Genomic DNA, 22,895 nt, shown 5'->3' with positions numbered 1-22,895 from the left:
GCTCTAGGTGGCTTAATTCACTCTTTCCAAACATTTCAGTCCCTGAAGCTAAACAAGAGAACACCTATTGTTTCAGCCCACCCAGTCCCTAAAGAACTAGAGTAAAGCAGTGGATGAGATGACCTAACTTAATTTTTGTGTGTATGGCTTAGTACTGGACAGATCATTATCTGCAGTGGAATGTGTCTGAATACCCAGGAGTGAAGAATGTTCGTTTTCCTGATGGACTGATTTGGAAGCCTGATATTCTCCTCTATAACAGGTAGATACAATTTTCTTTGTGTGTGGGGGGGGGATGGAGGGAAGATCATAGAATTATAGACTTGCAAAATTTCCCTTGAAAGCTCAACTGCTCCAGCCTTTCCTGGGAAAGGGAGTCTACATGAAGTTTTCTAGCACCCTGGCCAAACAAATGGTAAGGGCAAGGTAAATGACAATCATCTCATCAAAATGCCTAGATTTTAAAATAATTCTCCAAAACTTTCTAGGTGTTTGGAATACTGGAAAATTACCAGTCTCCTGTTCACAGAAGAGAAGGACATATTTGCAAACACTTTGTGAATAACAATATTATCCCTACCACCATTCTAATTGAGTAGCTTTTATGAGATGGTGTTTAATGGTATGGATAATGATAATTTTCTCTGAAATTTTTTGGTCTAAATAGTTACAGGGGAATTCAAATTTGATGTTTGCTTGTCAGGGTTTAGTTTGGGTTTCACTATAGACAGGAGAGGTAATTGCCAGGAAGGATCTTTACATTTTTCCATGTCCAGCTTTGGTGTTATTCTTTCCTCCTGCTACAAAAATAGCTGAGATATTTGCTGCTCTCCTTGTCAAACTGTTCAGAGTTGGGCCTATTTCAGGGACAGACAGATTGCCATCAATCCACTGCAGAACCTTTGGCTGACATTGAGAGATTCTTTGGCTGTACTGTTCCATGGTAGTTCCCATTGTGGAATTTAGTTCAAAAAATAAAACACTGAGAGCTGCCTGTTCTATAACAAGTTTCCTTTTGCTGCAGTTGTTGTGGGCTTGTGTGCTGTTGCCCAGGTGCTGGAAAGAACTTAATCTGCTGTGCACATGGAGCACTGGCTCTGCTGTGGTGGCCAGGGTACATTTTTAGCTGCCTGTGCAGATGAGATGAACCTTTTGTCTCCCTGATGGCATTCCTTCCTTTGCTTCTCTGCCCTGTGTCTCTTAAGAACACACCCTGCTGTGCTTATCAACCTCTGATCCCCCTTCCCACTTCAGGAGTGCTCTTTGTTGTAACAAGTCCTAGAGAATGGCTGCTCCAATGGCAGCTGCATTTTCCCCCCATTCGCCTTTCGGGGAGCACCTTTATATTCAGAGCTGCAGTCCCAGGGGCTGTTGCAGTGCAATAATGGAATAACAGCTCCAGGGGCAGCCTTTGCCAGGCCCTGGGTACTTCTCTAGGGCCTGCATTGTGGTGCTGCTGTCCCAGAGGTACAGCTAACACTGAGGGATCTCTAGCTACCCTGATTCCATAACTGACAGTGTTCTTGGCAGGATCTGACAAATGACACCTTCATTTCCATTGTCCTGATGAACAGCATGCTGTGTATACCATGAAATTGGTACTCTACAACAGCAATTTAGTGATTTAAAAAAAAATGAGTTATGACAATATTCTTCCTGATTTATATCACATACCTGGGAGAGACTTGCAATGTGCCTGATGATTTAGGCTGCAGTATTTAAGTATATCCAAACTGAAAGGGTAATAGTTTAGGAATTAGTCATATTAATATATGCATGCTAACTGTAGCTGGGGTGGGTTATAGAATGAGAAGGGTCACAGTAACCTGGAAAACTGAAACCACAATTTTTCTGTTAATACAGATTTTCAACTCTTCAGATTGTTAACTATGACTCAGTCATGAAATAATTATTCTGCAGTTTCTCTGTTACAAACACATATTTAATCCAAAAATCTTATGCAGAGTTTAGTCAGAGAGCAAAGCTATTTAAAATAAATTCTTATGCCTGTTTGAAATTACATAGGGAATATTATGATGTTCCCTTCTAGTGACATGCCATTTTGAGATAGATGCTTTCAATTTCTATGCTTCACTAGGGACATGCATCTGCAGTTACAGAGAAATTAATGAACTATAAATTCACTTTCCACTTTAATGAATGCATGTTTCACTATGCCTTGAGTTCTTACACATCTTGCTACAGCCTAGTACAGAGAAACTGTGGCAGCTGTATTAAATTTTACATCCAGTCTATTGTGGATAGAGCAGGGCCAGTTCATCTGAGAAAAGAAAATCTAGGCCTTTGTACAAATTCCAGGATTGGCTGTGTTAGTGTCATGTGGACTGTATTCCACTTTTAACTACACTTATTAAAAGTGTTCATTTCTGGTGGGATTATTTTCCAAATGGCCACATATTGTTCAGTATTTCATGGAATTACAAAAATTCTAGAAGTATGTCTCATTTAAAGAGTTTTATTTTTCCAGTGTTATAAACGTGAGGTTAGGTCCCAGTGAGATTCTATCTGCTAGGTCCAGCTTTGTAATCTCAATGTCCTGTAATCAATATCTGCTTACAAGTGGTTATACCCTGAAGAGGAAATGTAACAGAAATTATTTGCTATCATTACATTCCATTTCAGTCCAGTCTCTTCAAGCTACTTAGTGCATTCCCAATAGAAGCAGTGCATTTCAGAAATGATTAGAAGCACAGCATGGAAAAACAGATGCTCCTTTCTCAGAAAAAAAGAATTTCATGTTTGAATCTGACTACCACTGGATATTCTTTTAAGAATGTGCCTATGAAAGGCAAAGTCATGTGGAAATGAAATCAAGATTCCTTGATCATTTGTGTTCTTGTGAAAATTCTATTTTTGCCAATTACCAGAAACAGCAGCAAGGTCTTAGAATCAGCTCCCTGGTGTTTAACTACTCTCCACTCCAGAGGAAGAGAACAGAACCCAGCCCAGGAGTCATTAATTCCCACTTAACAAGTGATTTGTGTGGCACAGATAATTTTACATCCTAAATTTGACTACTTATTTGAATGCCATCATCTAACCCTTATTAATTTCAAGTCAAAGCAATTATTTGTCTCATACAGAACCTTGTTGGAGGAGTTTAGGTCTGGTTTTTAAGGAAATGAGACCCATGCACAGGTGTGCCTGCACACCTGGGTGAACGTGTGTGTGATCTTGCTGCCCCTCTCCCCAGTATCCTCTACCAAATCTGGCAATGCAATCAGTAGAGATTTTTGCAGTACCAGTTCCTTAAAAATATCACAAAAAGAGGCAGCCAAGATGTGGAAGGAGAAGAATTAGAGCTCCAGCTGGAAGAGGAGCTGCAACACAAACGGGGAGAGTGCAGCCATGAGCTGTGAAGCTGAAGGAGTGGCTTACCCTGCTCAGTGGCCTCAGACCTGAGCTGCCTTTGCCCCTCAGTGTGCTAAAATCAGGCATCAAACATACTCAATGCTGAGACTTTCTGCTTCTCTTCTAAGTTCACATTAAATACTTGCAAGTATTTTCAATACTTCTGAGCCTTCTGCTCACCACAGGAAAAAGTGCAACTTTAGATGGGCAAGTAATTATTTGGATTTAGCTTTTTCTTGTCTGCAAATTTCACCAACCAGTCCCGATATTTTTTAAAATCTAAGTTATTCAAGTACAGAAGGAGGAAATAAAATGCATATTAAAAACATTTAAAATAACAGTTGCTTTATTTTAACTTCTGAGACACAAAATTTGAATCAGAATAGATCAAATATTAAATTCCTCTTTTCAAAGAAAATAATATTTCAATAAGAGTTTTCCTGCTAAAAAACACCTTTTAATATACTTGATTTACTCCTAGAGTTATGAATATTTCACTTTATGACCATCTCAGATTTTTACTGTTTGTCTGATGATATCTTAAAGGTGATTAGAAAATTATGAGATACTACTAATAGGCAAAGAGACATTAGAGACTTGTAGTGTTGCAGTCAATCTGGAGATACACAGGTTTTGAAGTCCAGATTGCTGCAAGCATCCAGAGCCTGAGGCTTGTGTGGCTCCCCTGCCCTGCCCAGCTGGCTCTGCACTTGCCCCAGGTGCCACCCACCCCCCCCAGCTTGGAGCCTACAGCAGCACCACAATTGTAGCCTGTGCCTCATTGTGGTTCCCATCTAGAAGCCCTTAAAATATTAACGCCTGGTAAATTCCTGCCAGACAGAACTGAGCTATTCCTTGGCAGTAGATACAAATTCATCATTTGGAGCACTCTCCAAATGACATTATGATTATTTTTCTAGAGACTTGCTGTCTAGATACAGCACAGAGGGCAGTGCTGGCCACACCACTACACTGACACATCAAACAGGGCTGCTTTTTCTTCTTGTCTGAATGCAATTTGTGGGGTCTGAGGTAAATAATGAAGGCTGGAGCTGCACTAAAGGATCTCATGTATGAAATGTTGCAATAATGGTCACCCATACAAAGAAGTAGGAACACGCAGACACTGGAGTATCCATCTCCTCAGCAGTCATTAGATGCTGTTAACATAGACACCAAGAGAACAGATTTCCCTGTACAGTTGCTTGAGAAGTTTTTAAAAAGTGCTTACTTTCCAAAAGGAAATCAATAGAGCCAAGGCACTGTAATGAATCTAACGGGCAGGTGAGTGGCAAGAATGAGGTGGCTGACCTTGCCTTACAGCTCTTAATCAGGAGCAAACCCAGAAGGATCAGGCCAGTTACTCCGAGGCCACAGAAAACTGATGGCAGGAAAAAAGCTGTCAAGTTTTAGGGGTGACATCGTCCTTTTATGAGAAGAGATTTGTTTCAGACATTCTTCAGCCAGTCAAAGAGCAAATAACCCATTTTGTTTTTCCTCTGTTCTAGTGCTGATGAAAGATTTGATGCTACTTTTCACACTAATGTTTTAGTCAATTCTTCAGGACATTGCCAGTACCTGCCACCAGGTAGGCTCTTTGCATGTCATAAATTTTGGTAGATTACTTGTGCATGATGTGGTTTCAAATTTGCCATAAATTCTCTTACATTTTATTTGTTTAGCTAGCATCATCTGATAGATGTAAGCCTACGAGCATTATGGTTATATGGTTAACACCTTTGCATGAAAACTCTCATACAAGATACATGTTTTATTACAATTATGGAAATTCTTCTGTCACAATACACAATTTCAGAAGTTTGGAAATCCTTACTATCAAAAGATATTTATTAAAGTAATGGTAATGCCTCAATAATTTTTTATTTCATTATTTTAGTGTTTCTTTTATGAATATGTTAACTTTACAGTAAGATGCTTAGTAACATCTTGGATGTATTTCTATTTGAAATGATTCAATGAATGCTTCATCAAAACAATTTTTGGTCTGGATGTACAGCAGTGGAGCACTGTTTCTCTTCCCCAACTCAATTAGCATAATCATTAAAATGAACTCCTCCTAGCATGTGAATTTTGCAAACCATAGCACTAGAGCAAATGCTTTCCAGACAAATTAGGTTTTCTGCCTAAGATGTCCAGAGGGTTTCAGGGGTTTGCTTCTTGATTTAAGATGTTCTCTTAAGATATTCCATTTGGTGGGGATTTTTCAGTTCAGTTCTGAAAGATGCTGAAGGACAGGGTCTGACTCAACAAGTGAAAAAGAAAAAGCTCACTTTCCTCAGTAAATCAATATCATATAAATCTAATAAAACAGCAAATAAATATTTCAGGATTTCTTATGTTTCAAGATTTCTTACTTCAGTCAGTAAAGAAATAGAAACAGATTACATATTCTGCTTCATTTCTTCCTGAAATACTGTATCTAGAAATCTGACTTCTTATCTGAATATTCTTCCACTATGTGCCAAAATGGAAGAGTATCCTTAAAAAACAGCAAATAACATCAATACATTAATGGCACAGTTCTTTGCCTTCTCTATGACTGATTTTTGCTCTTTACATGTCAAGATAGGACTGAGATTAAAGATGCTTTATAAATTAAAAGCAGAAGGCACAACGTAGAACAAGTTCTGGTTACAAAATGTACATGAAATTCTGTGGAACAAGCATTTAAATTTCGTGCTCTTGTTTCAAATCTCACCTAGGCATATTTAAGAGCTCGTGCTACATAGATGTACGCTGGTTTCCCTTTGATGTTCAGAAATGTAACCTGAAGTTTGGATCCTGGACTTATGGAGGCTGGTCCTTGGACTTACAAATGCAAGAAGCAGATATATCTGGCTATATTTCAAATGGAGAATGGGATTTAGTAGGTAAGCTCTCCATTCCCGGTTACACTGTGAACTTGCAGCCTTGTCTCCACTGCCAAAGTGGATGGAGTAACAATTGGGAAATGAAGACAGAAATTAAATTAATAAATGACCTAGCCAGTGACATTTGAAACTCTTGAGAACAGATCTCAGATGCAAATCCACATTAAAAAAGAGATAAATTTGCTGCTTGAGTTCTGTAAGTATCTTTTATCTGATTTTCCTTTATCAGCTAAGAAAAACTGGAGATTAAGCTTAAGTAGTTTGACCTGTAGCAAAACTTGGAAAACTAAATTTCTCCTTTTCAAAAATAAACACTATATAATACACAGTTTATTCTCATTAATCTCTGGTTTTCTTCCTCTTTCCTCCTCCACAGGAGTTCCTGGGAAGAGGACTGAGAGCTTTTACGAATGTTGTAAAGAGCCCTACCCAGATGTAACCTTCACAGTTACCATGAGACGCAGGACTCTCTATTATGGCCTCAATCTCCTCATTCCTTGTGTCCTGATCTCTGCACTTGCCTTGCTGGTTTTCCTGCTTCCAGCAGACTCAGGAGAAAAAATCTCACTAGGTGAAGTATTAATAGGATATTGTAAATATGACTAAGACAAAAGAAGTTGTCCTTTTAAAGTTTCTTTTTAAAGAGTCTTAGGCAGGAGGAATAGTTTGTATGTCCTGGCTCATGAGTTATTTTTAGTGTTTGATGCTGAACCAGCAGAGGCATAAACAATTCCTGAGTACCTTCCTTAAGAAGTAGGCTTTCATTTTTTGACATTTATTTGTCGAATCTCTCATTAGGTGAAGCTTAAGCTCACAAATACACATTTGAACACTAACACTGAATTCTTCTTAATACTTCCTTTTAATATTGAATTGCATTAAGAACCTATGGTGTCTTCTCAGAAAGATTGATTCTAATTGCTCTTATTTCACCTTTTTTTAGTGAATTTTAACTTAAGGAATGATTTGTGAAACAAATCTGATCTTGAGTTCTTGATCATTAAGATGGAGTTTAACTATGTAAAGAAACCTTTTGTCCCATACAAAATTCAAATTAACTGACTTCTGCTAAGTAAACATTGCTGTTTAAATGTAGAAAAATTGACATTTCTCCAGAATATGGTTTAACTGAGGGGTAATAATCTCCTTAATTAAGTTGCCCTTCACCATATTTTAAGATGAATTCTTTGTTCCTTAATCCTTTCCCACCTGACAATGACTCATTATTGTTTAAGTCCAGTTAAGAGTTAAGTCTTTTTCTAGAAAGATAGGAGCTCATCACTGAGCAACAGAAGTCAAACTCCAAAAATCAACAGTCCAGACTACTTGGGCATAATCCCCTGCAGAACCCAACACTAATATCAAAGGATACCAAAGCCCATCCAAGGCAGCAAATCTGCTTTTGAGGAAATTTATGTATCACACCACCTGTAGCTTCCATGACAATTAACCAAGGGTCCAATGTTCAAATACTCAGATTCACACTATGTTTCTAAAGCTAATATAGTGCAAGAATTGCTTTGATTTGCCTCAGCTAATTACCAAATAATGATAAAAATTGAACCATTAGAAGGATGTAAAAATATCCATGTGTGTGCAAGCATTGGTACAGGTTTGGCAGCACTGCTACCCTGAAAATGAGGCAGTACAAGGATGGACAGGAGTACCACTAACGTGCTGGAGCAGGGTTACAGTGGGATTGCATCTTGCAGAGAACATTCCTTCAGATTCATTGTTTCTCTTACTGTTGTAATTACCAGCTACTGATATGATTTCATGCTTCATACTTATTTTTCAGGTATAACAGTTTTATTGTCTCTCACTGTCTTCATGCTGCTTGTAGCTGAAATTATGCCAGCAACCTCTGACTCTGTGCCCTTAATTGGTAAGCTTTTAGTCACTTGGATTTTTTTAGCAAACAAGGTACTGTGACTTTGCACAAAGGCCAGCCTTAAGGCAAATCACCAGCTGTAAAATGGATGACTTTAACTGAATTAGAAAAATATTGCCAATTGGTAAGAGCTCTGATGGGTGCTCTCTGCTCTGAATGAAATAAACAATCTATGTATATTTGGGGAAAGAATAAGAGAATCAATTTTCCATGGAAGAATTTGTTGCGGTTTTGACACAATTGGCCCAATTATGTTCTGTATTCCTAATTCCGATTAGGAAACTGGAACACATGAGCTAAATGTAATTAAATCTTCTCTCTGTAATTGTTCAAGCAAAAAGAGAAACTTTTCAAAACAAGTGCCAGTCAGTTTATACAATAATGCTGAAATAAAATTAGAAGGCAGACTGTGTCAAGGTTTCTTAAAAAAGGCAGGTGCTCAGTTTTACAAAAACAACAGCTAAACACTGGCTATCCCCTCAAAATAATGTCCATTATTTCTGGTGTTGAGAAAATCTTTCAAAAGTACCTAGAGCAGCACTAAACTGGACAAAAAACTAAATGCTATGAATGCATATATAAACACTCCTTATTAAAGCTATATTATATACAGCCAAAGTATGTACCTGTAATGATTTCTTTATTTTGCAGCTCAGTATTTTGCCAGCACTATGATTATTGTTGGTCTTTCTGTTGTTGTCACTGTTATTGTTCTACAATACCACCATCATGATCCAGATGGAGGAAAAATGCCTAAATGGGTAAGGTTTGATTTTCCTTCACTATCCATTGCATAAATGTCCAGCCAGGGGTCCATGATTACCTCCTACTGTTAAAAACATATAAATTCCTCCCAGACAGTTTGTTTGGAAAAGAAGTTTCACCAGAAATGAGGTATCCAGATATGTTCCATGTGGCTGGTTTCTTAGAAAACATTTGTGTACAAGAGAGAATGAATATACCCCCACTAACTTCTCATGTCCTTCAAAACAGCTACATGCAACTCAGGATGTTTTTAAAACCTAAATATATAAATGAAGGTGATTTTCAAATAACCTCCAGATGTTAGAAGTGAGCCAGGTAGAAGAATAGATTGTTGATGGAGATGAGAAATGCATGAAATATATTGCCTTGAGGTGCAGCTGCTCCATCCTTAGCTGCTGCCCAAACAGAAACATGCATAGCCTTAGGAGCATCTGTTAAAGATGGCAGTTAAAGTGGAATTTTCTCTGAAAATCCTGGTATTAATATCTCTTTTCAAGAACATCTGTACAGTCCAAAGAATTAAAATATTTTTTCAAAGCTCATAAAAGACTCTTTAAATAATGTCCTTCTGGGGGGGGGGGGTGGGTTTTACAGAGAATGTTGTGCTGATATTAGATTACTCCACACTGCTGTCATCAGCTAAATGTCTCCTCCTTTGACTTCACCCAGCTCATGGCAGCATCAGGCCTTTCTGAAGATGGAAAGACCTTTCTTCTTTTTTCTGTCTAGAACAATGAGATATTATTATCCTTACTAGATGGAAAAATGTGCATACAGCAGCACCCTGAGGACAAGAGATAATGAGGTATTCCCTGGCTTGTCCTGGGGTGGTGACTTGAAAATAAATTTCAGTGAAGAGAATTAAAGGTAGATCTCTTTAGACGTGTGTTTGATGACCTAAAGGGGACAATGTTTAGTACCGAGCCAAACATCCTCTAAAAACAGAGTACTTGAGGTTGAGGATGAGCTGTACTGTTGAGAAGCTGAAATCCAACAAACATTATTTGGACACTGGTGAATTTTGGATAAGGCCCTCATTTAACATAATTTTATCCTTCTTGGTAGAGCTTGATAGTGTTAAAAAAGTAATAGGGCAAGATCTGTCTCTGACTCAGATATTTGCATGTAACTACTCTGAGTAAGAATCCACTGTCAGAATAAATGGATCAAATCTAATATTAATTAAAGGAAAAAGTTTGCATATTATATGATACAATAATATTTCATTAGAACTCTGAAAAAAATGCTGGAATGAGCTCTTAAAATCTGATTTAAATAAATTACAGAAGTTTTCATTTGAAGTGGAATGAAATGGAACAGTCTCTGGCTTTCCTGCATTTTCTGTAAGGCTGGATTAAGCTAATGTAGAAAACAGTAAAATGACATACACAGATAAAATCTGCAAAGTATTTTTTTTTAAATCAAAGTAATTTTTCCGTATTTTCTTCATGTTATATCCAGATCTCTTTTCTAAAATCTGCAACGAACCATTGTGAACACAATACGAGAACAGAGCCATAATATTTTAAAGCTTGGTGGTCCAGTCCAGTCCAAAATCTGTTTCAGCAGCCCCACCCAAACAGTAATAGATATGAATTGAATATTAGAGCACAAATAAGAGAAAAAGAATTGTAACTTTATTGACTATCATCCAAAGCAGTATTATTAAGACTATTAAAAATTAACTCTTCTTCAGTAAGAGCTTGGTTTGGTTTTGTCTAACTCATAGCTTTTAGTAAAGGTGGAAAGGGCTGCCATGTCACTGTTCAAGTGTCAGGAAGAATCAACACTATGGACATTGCCAGCTGAGAAGGGGGAGTCCCAGTACTGATATTCAGCCTGAGGCAATCAATAGCATTGCTAGAATAAGTAAAGAACCCCAGTGATTGGTAAAGTAACCAGCTGGAAAATTCCAGCAGCATTTTCTAGAACACGGTGCAGGCTAAGCAGACACCAGGGAGCAGTCACCCCAGCTGCCTGGACACCAGCAGCACCAGAGACAGTGGCTGTGTGAAGAGATGCTTATTCTCAAAAATGTTCTTTCAGACAAGAATCATCCTTCTGAACTGGTGTGCTTGGTTTCTGAGGATGAAAAGGCCGGGGGAAGATAAAGTGCGTCCTGCCTGCCAGCACAAACAGCGGCGCTGCAGCCTGTCCAGCGTGGAGATGAACACTGTGAGTGGCCAGCAGTCCAGCAATGGCAACATGCTCTACATTGGCTTCAGGGGGCTGGAGGGGGTTCACTGCACACCCACCACTGATTCCGGGGTCATCTGTGGGAGGATGACCTGCTCACCGACAGATGAAGAAAACCTTCTGCACAGTGGGCACCCCTCTGAAGGGGACCCAGACTTGGCTAAGATTTTGGAAGAGGTCAGGTACATTGCAAACCGATTCAGAGACCAGGATGAAGAGGAAGCCATTTGCAATGAATGGAAATTTGCAGCCTCTGTAGTGGATCGGCTCTGTTTGATGGCCTTCTCAGTATTCACAATCATTTGTACAATTGGTATTTTAATGTCAGCACCAAACTTTGTAGAGGCTGTGTCTAAAGATTTTGCTTAACTCCTAACTAAAACCTGCTTCTCTGATTGGTATGTAGCAAATAAGAATGTGGGGTCTTTTACTGCTTGTTTTTAATGACTATAATGCTTCTCACTGTCTGCTTTCTTTTGCCCCCCCTGCCCTCTGGTCCTGAGTTCCTTTTAGAAGAATGGCACCATTTCAGAAGGGAAGCCACGAGTTTCTCTCTGGGCTGTGTCTACGTAGCTCCTCTGAGCACTCTTTTGTGGAAAATGCCAAGTGGCTGCAAGTCCCTTCAGAAGGATGGGGTATTGAACCACCACCACCTCTTACACATGTTCAAACTGGCTGTTCCAAAATAAGAGGTAGGCAATGTCAGAAATGGCACTTCTTCCAGGATTTGTTATAAAGGATAGCAGAGTCCATCTTATCTATTTGAATGAGTGATCATAAACACGTTTCAGATTAAATCCAAATGGCTGCTCAAACAGAGAAAAGGGAGAAATGTCTAATGTAGCTCTTCAGCCCCTCACTTGCACCCTGTAACTCCCTCCATGCACTTTGCATACAACATATATGACTCTCAGGATTTTGAATTTGTCTAAGACCCAGAAACCTGAAAGCTGAGAGGACACACCACATAACTTGTCCTTCATATCTTTCTGAATTTGACCTAGAAATTTGGCTTGAATTCTAAAACAGGGTTCACAATAATTGTTACAGTTTACTACTTCTTCCTTTTCCCAGAAAGGCATTCTTTCAACTAATAGCCATTTTAACTATCAAAAATAAAAATGATTGATTTAAGATGCCTTCATCACCACTTGTTTAAAAAACCCAACCCCCAATGCTTGTCTCATTACTGTTAACTGGATTCCAGTGTGGAAAATGTAACTCAATGTCTTGTACAGGCTTAAGCATAAATGAAGAATCTAAAGCAAAAAAAGCCATTAAATCCTGAGATCAAGGTTTTTATTTAAAAATTAAATGTTTGATATGTTGTATGCTTAGCCTTTTATATAACTCCTGTTGAGTCACCATAACATTGTCTTTACAAGAAAACTACACCTTTTCTGCTCACTCTTACATCAGATGAGTACTGATGAGTAATAAAGGTTCTTTCTTCTGATGTAAACTATTAACTGTATAAATATCTATTTATATATACACACTGCAGATATATCCAAGGAAAGGTAAAAACTTAAATACAAATTTTCCTGTCTAGACAGACTTTTGCAAAAGCAAAACCAATAGTTCAGCACTTTGTTATTTTTGGATTTGAAATTATCTTGTCAATATATGCTTAGTTTTGATGTCACTTTGATGTCTTAATGGAAAGGGCTGAGCTGAGAATACCAGGAGCTGAAACTTTGTGTGTAAAAAAGAGCTGAGAATTAGTCTCTCAATGGCACACCAGTATTCCTAACCAGTGCTATAAGTGGTAAAAGATGTGGCTGAGGATTAGTTTAGCATTGGTTGCATCCTCTGTCCTACAGAATCCAAATTTTTTGGCTGAGGCCTTCAGAGACACAGAGGCCTGTGGTTGTACCATGTTTTTACTGTGAAATAAACTCAAGGCCTCAGTTTATCTCTTAAGATGGATTAAAATCAAGTTGCTACAATGCTTATCCTCCCTAAGTAACAATTTCCTTCTCAGAGTCTGCTCCCTTGAAAGCAAATTTCATTGAAAGCAAGCCCAAAGTCACCCCAGGTACCACTCTTCACCTGATTGAACACCTTGTACAAGCACCTTCGTGCCTGAGATAGGGCAGGAGGAGTGAAAGGCAGCAGGATATTTCTCAGTTTATGAATTTTGTTTTCCTGAAGGTGCATTCCAAATCTCACACTTTAAAGACACAAGCAAAACATTCAAACTTCTTGTAAATTCATCCTGAAATTATGTGTCAGAATTACTTGTGAAGAAGTTAGGTTTTCAGGAACAACTATTAAGAATAAGCCACGTAATAATTCCTGCAAATAGTTTCTAGTTTATAGATTGCATTTCAATGGGAAACTATGAGTGCAAACTCTGAAATGTGAGTTTTGTTCATTTGTGAATAACTGCACATATCTTGTGGCATGTGCTCCTCTTCTGGGTAATCTTTCTAGGCTAGGCTTCCTGATGAGAATGTTCATTTGCATTGGTATTTTTTCCTGCTGCAAGTATCCCTAAATAGCAATATAGAGTGTTCCATTTAGTCTTTGTAAATTTTTGAGGTCCTCTTGGAGAACAGCTTTTCAAAGACAAATGAAGACCTTTGAGGATTACCTTGCACAATGGAACACAACTATTGCACTCACAGTCCCTGATGCATGTGGTATAGGAAGCATGAGAGTCCCCCTCTTGCCACCCAAATCCCTTTACAGTATCTGTGGAAATCATCTTTCTAAATACAGGAGGATAGAGAAAGAAAGCTACAATTTGACAGTAAACTTCATTTTCAGTGACAGACATGCCTATCCTTAAAAACTGGAGAGTTTGTCCTTACATGAAGTCCTGCCAGAGTCTGTCCCAGTGGGTTGGTAAAGCTGTCAGAGAGCTGGGGGTGCTGCTGAAGGGGCTGTGAGACACCAGCATTCTGCCCACACTGCCTTTATCACTGGCAGGGTCAATGCAAATGCACCAAGGGGACAAAGGAACCCTCATTTTCCTACTGTTGACACAACCTGTAAACATTTGCTAACAAGTTAATGATACATTTTAAATGTAAGAGTGACTCCTCCATTATGTTACTTGGCACCTCTAAGTTAAATTTTCCTGTAACTGAGCCGAGCAAAATTGGTATGGTTCTTGTCAACTTGTGTGTGTCTTAAATATATTTGTGTATGTGCTAAACAATATTTTGATCTAAATGCTGTGAAAAAAAATATTTATTTACAATTCTGGGCATAGAGATGGAAATTAAATACTGTATAGAGTATGTGTATATAATATTAAAGCCTACATATTGATGGTAAAGATCTGTTATAATCTTAAAGAGTCCAGAGAGAGAATAAGAAGTGGTTCACCACAACTAAGCTATGACTTGCCTGACAAATTCAGAAGCTCACTCTAGAGCTCAGATGTCATGTACAATACTATGTGTGAACAATGTACATTACTTCTTCTGTTTTTATATGGAAACATATTGAATATTTAAAAGATTTTTTAATATTAAAAAAATTATTTAGGTGTTAATGCCAAAAAGGTTCCAAACATAAAATTTTAAAAACTTAGTTTTAAATACAGATAAATTATGTAAAAAGTATTTAAAATATGAAATTATTTTATATAGGAATTGATAATACTATGTAAGACTTTTTTTTAAAGATTTCTTTAAATTCTCTTTACATTCTCTAGCTGCAGGATGTACTCTCAGTTCACCTGTGACAATTCAATTCTTCACCTTCTTTAACAAGACAAGAAGGTAAACCAAAGCCCCAGATTTTCTTTCTTTTGTTTTACTATTTTTTACATTAAGAAACATTGCATAAAGGGCATTAGAAAAAGATGTTACATCTGTCAGGTATTGATTGTCATACAAGCAACTCAATGCCTTTTCAGTCCAGTACAAATAAAAGACTTAGATCAAGAGACTTTTGATTCTTTTTCATTTTGCTAACGTGGAAAAAACCCAAGTGGTAGAAAACATGAATAGCCATAAAAGGAAGAAAGATGTCTGTGGTTATATCAATCTGGGATGACAGTGTTCTTTGATAATGAAATATAAATTCATATCCTCCTGCCAACCAGTCCCACACCAAACATATATTACTTCAGTCTTATGTAAGCAATCAAAGTTAACTGAGAAGGACTGATATACCATGTAAATTTTGGACTGGCCTCAATGCCAATACTAATTTATTTTTTCAAGTTTAACACAGAAGAGAGAGAAAACAAATCCATACCAGCTGAATAAATTGTTGGTTTTGCCAGCTGCAAAGTTTGTTTGTTGGCTACTATTGAAAAAATATCTAATCAGCAGAATATCCCTCAGATGCAAAAGGATGTGTCAGTGCAGTTTCTTGCAAAGAGATGAGTTCTCCTGCCCATGTGCTGAAACAGCTTCCTTTCTTTACAACACCCTGCTGAGCATGTGCCAGAAGTGAAAGATCAAGGGTTGCTGAACCCAAGACTTCATTCTCTTCATGCTTCCCTAAGTAAGGAACAGCTGGAGAAGACCACCTTGGTCCAGGGCACCACGAGGCATTCAAGCCTGCAGTTGTTACTGACCCCAGGCTGTCCCTGGGGAAGAGCTGCCAGGGTCACAATGTCAGAACTCAAGTGAGGCTGGTGCTGCTCACTCTGCCAGTGTGCCCCACCCTTCTCCAGTGCTGAGGAGCAGGACAACCTGGGTCACATTTACTGTCAGGCTTCAGTGAGCCCAACAGGGCTTAGCACACGGCAGGCAGGCTCCTGGCACTGTCCCTGAACTCCCCATCACTCCCACTCCACCTCAGAAGCCTCTGAGTGGGGATTAAAACTAGAGCTGTGTGCTCCTGCCCTTGGGCATCTGGGTGCTTCAGGTGCAGAGCTGCTGGGCTTTAGGAGCTTTCCCATGAGCACATCCAATGCCACTGCCCTCTGGGTGGCAATGCCCAACACAGCCTCGGTCTTGTGGCCATAGAGATGAACAGGACCAGCCAGCCAGTTTTAATCCTCAGTGTATCAGGGTGTGTTTTACTTCAAAAATACTGGTTTGTTAGCCTAACCTCATCTTAAAAAGTCAGTAAATCTTAAAAGGCTGTGAACAGAATCTCCACATTAACCTGGTAATCCAGCAGGATCTCAATAGCACTACAACCACAAATGAAAGCCTTCTACTGTTTTCTTTTTTAAAATTATTACATTGCTCCTGCTGCTTAAGAGAAAACCTTAGCATTTATGTAACATTGATTTATGCTATTAAGCAATTTGAGCAATTTGCAGATGATGGCACAGACAGAGAATAAACAACAATTTCTCATGTCCCAGTGAACACATTCAAAACTGCAATATTCACAGAAAATGAAAGTATTCTGAAGTAGTCTGAAAATTAGCATCAGTCCAAAGATATAACAAGTAAATCACTGGGCTTTCAGAGCTGCAGTGATTTGTCATGTAATGATGCTATGCAGGAATAACAACTTAAAATAATTTGAGCTACCTAATTATTTTTACCTTTAAAAACCCCCAACAAAACCCAGCAGGAATTTAACAATTAACATGATATAATGCTACTCTGGAAAATGTGTACATTAGAATAACATCTATAGAGGTTTTCCTCTTCACTAAACAAGGATATAACCCAATGCCTCAGTGCCTACACAAGGCAGAGAAATCTTTCTACTGAGACTGAAATTCTGGGATCAAGACCACATTCAATCCAACAAACCTCACAGTTATCATTTATGTATCAGTCTGGTTCATGGTAGGTATGTGAATGAATAAGAATAAGCCAAATATTAAATATTTACATAAAACTGATTTTAGGCTAAAAAAAAAATCTGCATTCCAGAGCAGGATATATGGACAACATCCTGAGACAATATTATCTTCTCTCAGTGTACATATATTACATGGAGCTGTGAAATATTTACTGAAATAACTTTTGTTCCTATAAAAATTCTGGTTTGAGATTGCTTTTGCTAGTGAAGCACATTCACTGCTCCCTGTCCTTCTTCTGAATTCTGGCCACATGAAACCTAATCAGCAGACTACTTTCATCAGAAGAAATGTTACAGGACTGACACTCAGAAATCCTGTGTAAGTTTAACACTTAAGTTTTCTGACTTGTCATCAGAAAATCTGATGTTATAGTGCCAAGTTGTGCCAGAAGGAAGATGCTTCAATGGGAAGTTCATGCCAGCCCTGCAGTGCCATTGCCTGGGCAGTGAGGGGGCCTTCCCAAATGGCAGCAGAGCAGTGCTGGGCACAGCAGGGCAAAGCAGCCGCCCCCATCCCCCCATGGAGCACGGAAAGTAAGTTCTCCTGGTTCTTCAGGCTATGATCTCTGCAAGGATACAGTGAGTATATGCTGCCTTCATCTATCAGCTAGCAAGATTTTATTGATTTTGATGAGGTAACAACATAAAATACTTGGGAATTACAGGTTACAATACACAGCTCAACTGGTCTTTGCTTAAGACCATCAGAAACTGTCTTAAACTGGACTAAGCTGAAACCAGGTTAACAATAAGGACAGTGGTTGCAGTTCTCTCTTTGCTGAGTACTTTAAAACCTATGGAAGTTAATCTGTTGCATCTTTCTCTGCAGTTGAGGTTTACATTCATGTTCCTGTTAGCAGTTAGCGAAGTGGTAAGATTGCTTTAATGATAATGTACTTCACACTTTTACACTGTATACATATTGTTTAAAATTGAAAGGATCCTGCAGTGAAGATATTAGAAACAAGGAGAAGCCAAAGTATTGTACTTTTAAAAATAAACTGTGAAAGATAAAAGGGCATATGAAGGACTGGCAGAGGGTGAGTGGAGGCAGGTTTGATATTACCATCAGCAGAGAGATGTGACATGCCATCAGTAGCACACCTGCAGCCCAAAGCCCAGAGAGCAGCAGAGACTCCTGGACCACCAGCAGCTGAGCACAGCCTGTGCTGTTTGTGCCGGGGGGCTGAGAGGGGACAGGCCCACACTGACTGGGGACAGAGCAGTCACAGAGGGACATGCTTCAGTTAGCTCAAAACCAGTATGGTTTCTGTTGCTAAAAATATATTGAAATTCCTAGTTTTACAGTAGGTTTCAGTTGCAGTAATATGCCAGAACTTTTATTACGCCAGCTGACAATGGAATGGGGGTAGCAACCTTCTTGCTGAAATTTCCAAGCAATCTGTACAGGTCGAATGAGGCATAAGTGAAACTCCTACGGCCAGAACAGCTTTCACTGAGCACATTGCTGCCTGTCTTTTAAAAAAGCTCACTATTCTTTGCAATCCTTTAATGGATTGCTCCCTGCATCTAAGAGAAGCCAACCCATAATGAATGGCACTGCAGACATCTGAAGCATCCAGCAGTTCTGAGAGGCTGGATCTGTGCCCATTTATTTTCTCATGCACAAGAAAATATCCTGTGTACTTGGAGCAATAAAGCTGGCACAGTGCAAATTCTGAGATTGGCTTCATACATTGGCTTTATCATTTTAACAGTAATCCTATATCACTGTAAATGACAGGAGATTTAGCCCAGTATTACATACAAAACACACCTTCATTATGAAACTTCTGCAAGTTAAAAACCTGTCCCTAGTTCCCAAGACCCAAAGAATAGTGGTATCATGTCTCTGCACAATAGACAGAGTATTAACAGCAACAGAAAAATGCTTTCTCCAAGATAAACAATGCCAGAACTTTTTGCATAAAACCAGTATTTGTCATCTTTCATATATAAACCTTACTTAGATCACTTTCTAGATCTCAATATTTTCCATGAGTTTGTCCAAGTAGGAAAAAGAAGAGAAGAAAGATAATGGGACACAGTAAGGACCCAAAAATTAGCTTTCAGAAACAGATATGCAAACTCCTGAAAAAGTGCATCTGCAAAAATATTCAACCAACAACCTCAATGATCACAGATTTCTGCAGAGTTACAATTGAGCTTGTGAGTAGAATGACAGGTGTGCCCCATGAAAACCAGCAAAACATTTTGGGGAAAAATATCCCTCAAATTATCAGGAGGTCTTTCAGAACTTTATTTGCAATATTTCTTTAAAATATTGCCCATATGATTATGCCTAATACTGATTAAATAATTTCTTTTTATTTTACTGAAAAACTTGTCTAAGTTGCAAGGCAGACTGACGGGCCTCTGACTGTGCGGAGGTAACAAGCCAGTAGCAAGGATGGTGTCCTTCCCGAAGGATGTGCTCAGGGACTTAAAAGCACTACAAGCCTGAGAAATACTGACTATCACTCTGTAAACAGTTCTTTTCAGTGCTTGTGTTTGGGGAAGAAATTCATCCTGTCCCTCTTTGCAGTCCTGCAGAGAGCATAGAGAAGCTCTTTTTTATGATAGTAATTCATGTTCCAACCTGGTGTATCTGCTCTTCCTCCTTTGGCTGCACTGCAATTGATGGACTAATATGGCCTAACATGACTTGTAATTACACACAGATCCACAGAAAACCTGCAAATGGTTCCTGTGGTTTATTAGCTCCTCATACTTCCTGTCAGTGAGCCAGTGGCACCTAATTTAAAAGGGCAGCTGCTACTTTATCTCTGGGGAAACACTTTTAATTTCTGATGAGACTATCCTAATAAAGTATAGTAGGTGCACGGATAAAAACAGTGTCTGTACCATCACACAAAAGAAAGGGGTTGAGTCTGACTTCACATGAAGCTCTCCTAACTCTCAGCACATTGTTTACAGGCAGAGCAAGTGAGTAGGAGTGCTCCTGCTCCCAGAGAAGAGCTATAGTATAATAAATTTAGCAGAGACCGATTACTGACTGACTTCCAGATACTACTGCATTATAAATAGCTGACTTTATATACTAATTTATTACTGTAGGCTAAACTAGTGTATGCATGAACAGAAATTTACTTGTTTATGAAAACGTTGGGGACATCAGCTGATTTCACAGGAAAGGATGAAGGGTGGGGATATTTTGAAATACCTAGCATGAAAATACAAGTTTCCTTAAAAGAGAAATGGGATTTTACCATTTCCACGTGGAATACCTCACTGCATGTGAAAGAAACCTCATGAGGGTGGAACAATAAGGCACAAGTGCACTGTTATTAACCTGAAAATGTCTGTGACCTATGCATGTGAAATATTAGCATCAAGAAGACACTTAAGACATATAGAATAGGATTTTTAAAACAAAATATGAACTGTTTATAGCATAGAATAAGTTGGTGTTATAGACATACAAATATAATTTGGACAGTAACAGCTACTTTTTAACCCTGTGTTAAAACTCTGCCTGCACCTACAGCTGCATTCTCCATTTTTATGCTTCCCAGCTGCCAGCAGTCCTTGCTGGAGTGCCCCACCTGTGCAGCACCCCCAGTGCTGACTCACTGGAAATGGCTCAGTCAGCTCTCAGCTCTCACAAAGGGTTGCACATCCAAGCAGGCAGCAGTAACAGGACATGCCTGGAGCTGCAGTTACCAAGGTGTGCTGAACTTAACAAGGAAGTTGGAAGAAAGGCTGGGGAAGTAAATACATTTCAAATTAAATGGCAGACTAAACACTACAGTGCAACCCAATCTGCTTTTGGAATTATCTTTATTTTATCACTGCAGGAAATTTCTTGTGACTTATCTGAGTTACACCTAGCCTTGTGCCTTCCAAGAAAGCATCAGGGCCCCCTGCTGAAAAGAATGGTGAAAATTCAACTACATAAGAGCTGTGGAGCAGGATTAAGATGCTATTATAGATCTTTAATAACCACAGGATGTCAAACATTAACACTGAGAGATACCAGCAGGTAAGAGACACAATCTTCCTGCAGGAGCTGCCAAGCTTATTATGAAACCTTGACCCCAGCCAAACCTCCCTCCCTCTCCTCCCACTCCAGTAATTATCTCAAATCAACAAGACAGTGAATTTAATTTGTGAAGTTAACAGGTCTTCAAAAAAGTCACTTATTCTAACAGCCCTTCAGTTTGCTTCACTTCTGTCTTAATGAGTTTCCTGTTTTGGCAATTACAGAGTTGGTTAAATGGTACCTATGTGACCTGGCACGTGAAAATCTATAATTGTTACGTTTTCCTCATGTAAGAAAAATAAAATTAACATTTCTGAGACAGAAATTTCTATTATATGAAGGGAAACCTATTAATATAATTCTTCAGTTTAAAAAAGCAGTTTACATGACCCTGAACAAGCTTTATATGTTCTAAAAACTTCTGACATAGTCCTCATGTATACATGCCTGTAGCATGTACTGCACAGCAGTGTCTGGATTTTATAACCAGTGAAATTCTCCAGATGTTGAACTCTTCCCTTTCCAAATTTGTCTTTTCAAGTTCAAATGTATCAGTTTTTGTGAGCCCCTGATGTTTGAATTTTATCACAAATTCCCATCCTCAGGGTCCTTTAAATAATTCAGAATGCATTCCAAAACTCAGTGAAAGCATAAAGGACTTAACTCCTTTAGATTTTCTGAAAAATTCTGGTTCTGGAGCTTTCCAGGCAATTGGAAAAGAAGGGAAATATAGTTGTATGAGAAATGTCAGTTTAAAATTGCCTTGACAGGAAAAGCCTGGAGGTAGAGTCTGCCCTGAGGAAAAGAAAAAGGAAGGTAGTGATTGAGGTTTTTAATTTCTTTATAACCATTATTATTTTGGGCATGAGGAAATAAGTTAGAACATGTGTTCATTTCTTTGAAGAACCAATATTACACACTACTCTGTAAATCTGTAAATACAATTGTAAAAATGCACCCAATTCACTTTGTAGCTTATATATTCACTGGCTATAACTCTATACATGTGCATTTTTCCATTAAAAAGTGTAATTTTATAATATTTTGAGTATCACAGTATCATCACAGGAACTTTCAAGACAAAATAATTACTGTCTTTCAACTCCATGATTAGTACTGCAAGAAGTATAAAAGTAGTATTATCTGGAGACTTTTTTTTAAATTTATTTTTTAGCAAATGTTCTCTAAATCCACTCTGAAGCTTGTACTGCTAACCTCATTCTGTCTTCCAAAGGGTATTTCCCTGGAAAATTGCATAATCCTAAATAACAGATGAAAAAAGCAAGGCAAGGAAAAATCTTTGGAGGGATTCAGTTCTTAAACTATTCTAATTAAAAATTTTGCAAGCAGCTTAAACAAAATGTACAGTGACTTTCAACTGACAGCCTCACTTTGGAGAAGCAAGTTAATTCCAAAATGAGGAATGGTAAAAGGATTAAAGGGCACAAGGCAGAATTTAAACTGCAGCAGGTTTATTAAATTGACTATGGGCTTGAGATTATACTTTCTAAAGCCATTAATGCTGACAACTCGCACTGAGTCTAATGGAGGTTGGATCCATCTCTTCCTGAAAAAAGGCAACTTCCTCAAAAATGTCATTCTGAGGAAGTGCAAAGGTTCCAACCACTGGAAAAAAAAAGGCAAAAGTTGGCCCATAATGTCTGTCCCTGCAGCAGTCTGTGGAGAACATGAGAGCACATGGTGACCTGATCAGTTTTTTACGTTTGATGGGCAGAAAGAACCATTAATTTCCTGGCACATGTACTGTGGAGACCCTGCAAACAGCCCAACACTGGCCTAAAGTCTTGTGGTGCCACCCTCCTGTTGGGCATGTCCTGGGTGGTCTCTTCCCTTTCCCCAATACTTCTCTTTCTGCCATTCTTTCAAGCAGAATTCATAGTCCTGAAACATTCCTGGAAGGCCCTACCAAGGAGTAGGTACCATATTTAGAACTGATTTCTAAAGAAGAAAACATGAGCAAGAGGGAGAATAGCAAAGAACACACAGGGGAGTGACATCCTACTGAAACTGTGGGATTTGAATT

The 22,895-nt window shown here is 38.6% G+C and overlaps 1 protein-coding gene across 1 annotated transcript in view; it reads left to right on the top strand.

Moving 5' to 3' along the window:
* Positions 1-15,109, top strand: part of CHRFAM7A (CHRNA7 (exons 5-10) and FAM7A (exons A-E) fusion) — a 38,337-nt gene extending 23,228 nt beyond the window's left edge. The window contains exons 4-10 of the mRNA XM_064722104.1: positions 153-262; positions 4,881-4,960; positions 6,096-6,263; positions 6,640-6,834; positions 8,062-8,148; positions 8,806-8,915; positions 10,966-15,109. Coding sequence (XP_064578174.1) covers positions 153-262; positions 4,881-4,960; positions 6,096-6,263; positions 6,640-6,834; positions 8,062-8,148; positions 8,806-8,915; positions 10,966-11,484 — 1,269 coding nt within the window. The 3' untranslated portion in view covers positions 11,485-15,109. The remainder of the gene's footprint in view (positions 1-152; positions 263-4,880; positions 4,961-6,095; positions 6,264-6,639; positions 6,835-8,061; positions 8,149-8,805; positions 8,916-10,965) is intronic.
* The last annotated feature ends 7,786 nt before the right edge of the window (positions 15,110-22,895 follow it).

This window comes from Zonotrichia leucophrys, chromosome 10, assembly GCF_028769735.1.
Source record: "Zonotrichia leucophrys gambelii isolate GWCS_2022_RI chromosome 10, RI_Zleu_2.0, whole genome shotgun sequence".
NCBI lineage: Eukaryota > Metazoa > Chordata > Aves > Passeriformes > Passerellidae > Zonotrichia > Zonotrichia leucophrys.
This window is presented reverse-complemented; position numbering and strand designations above follow the sequence as displayed.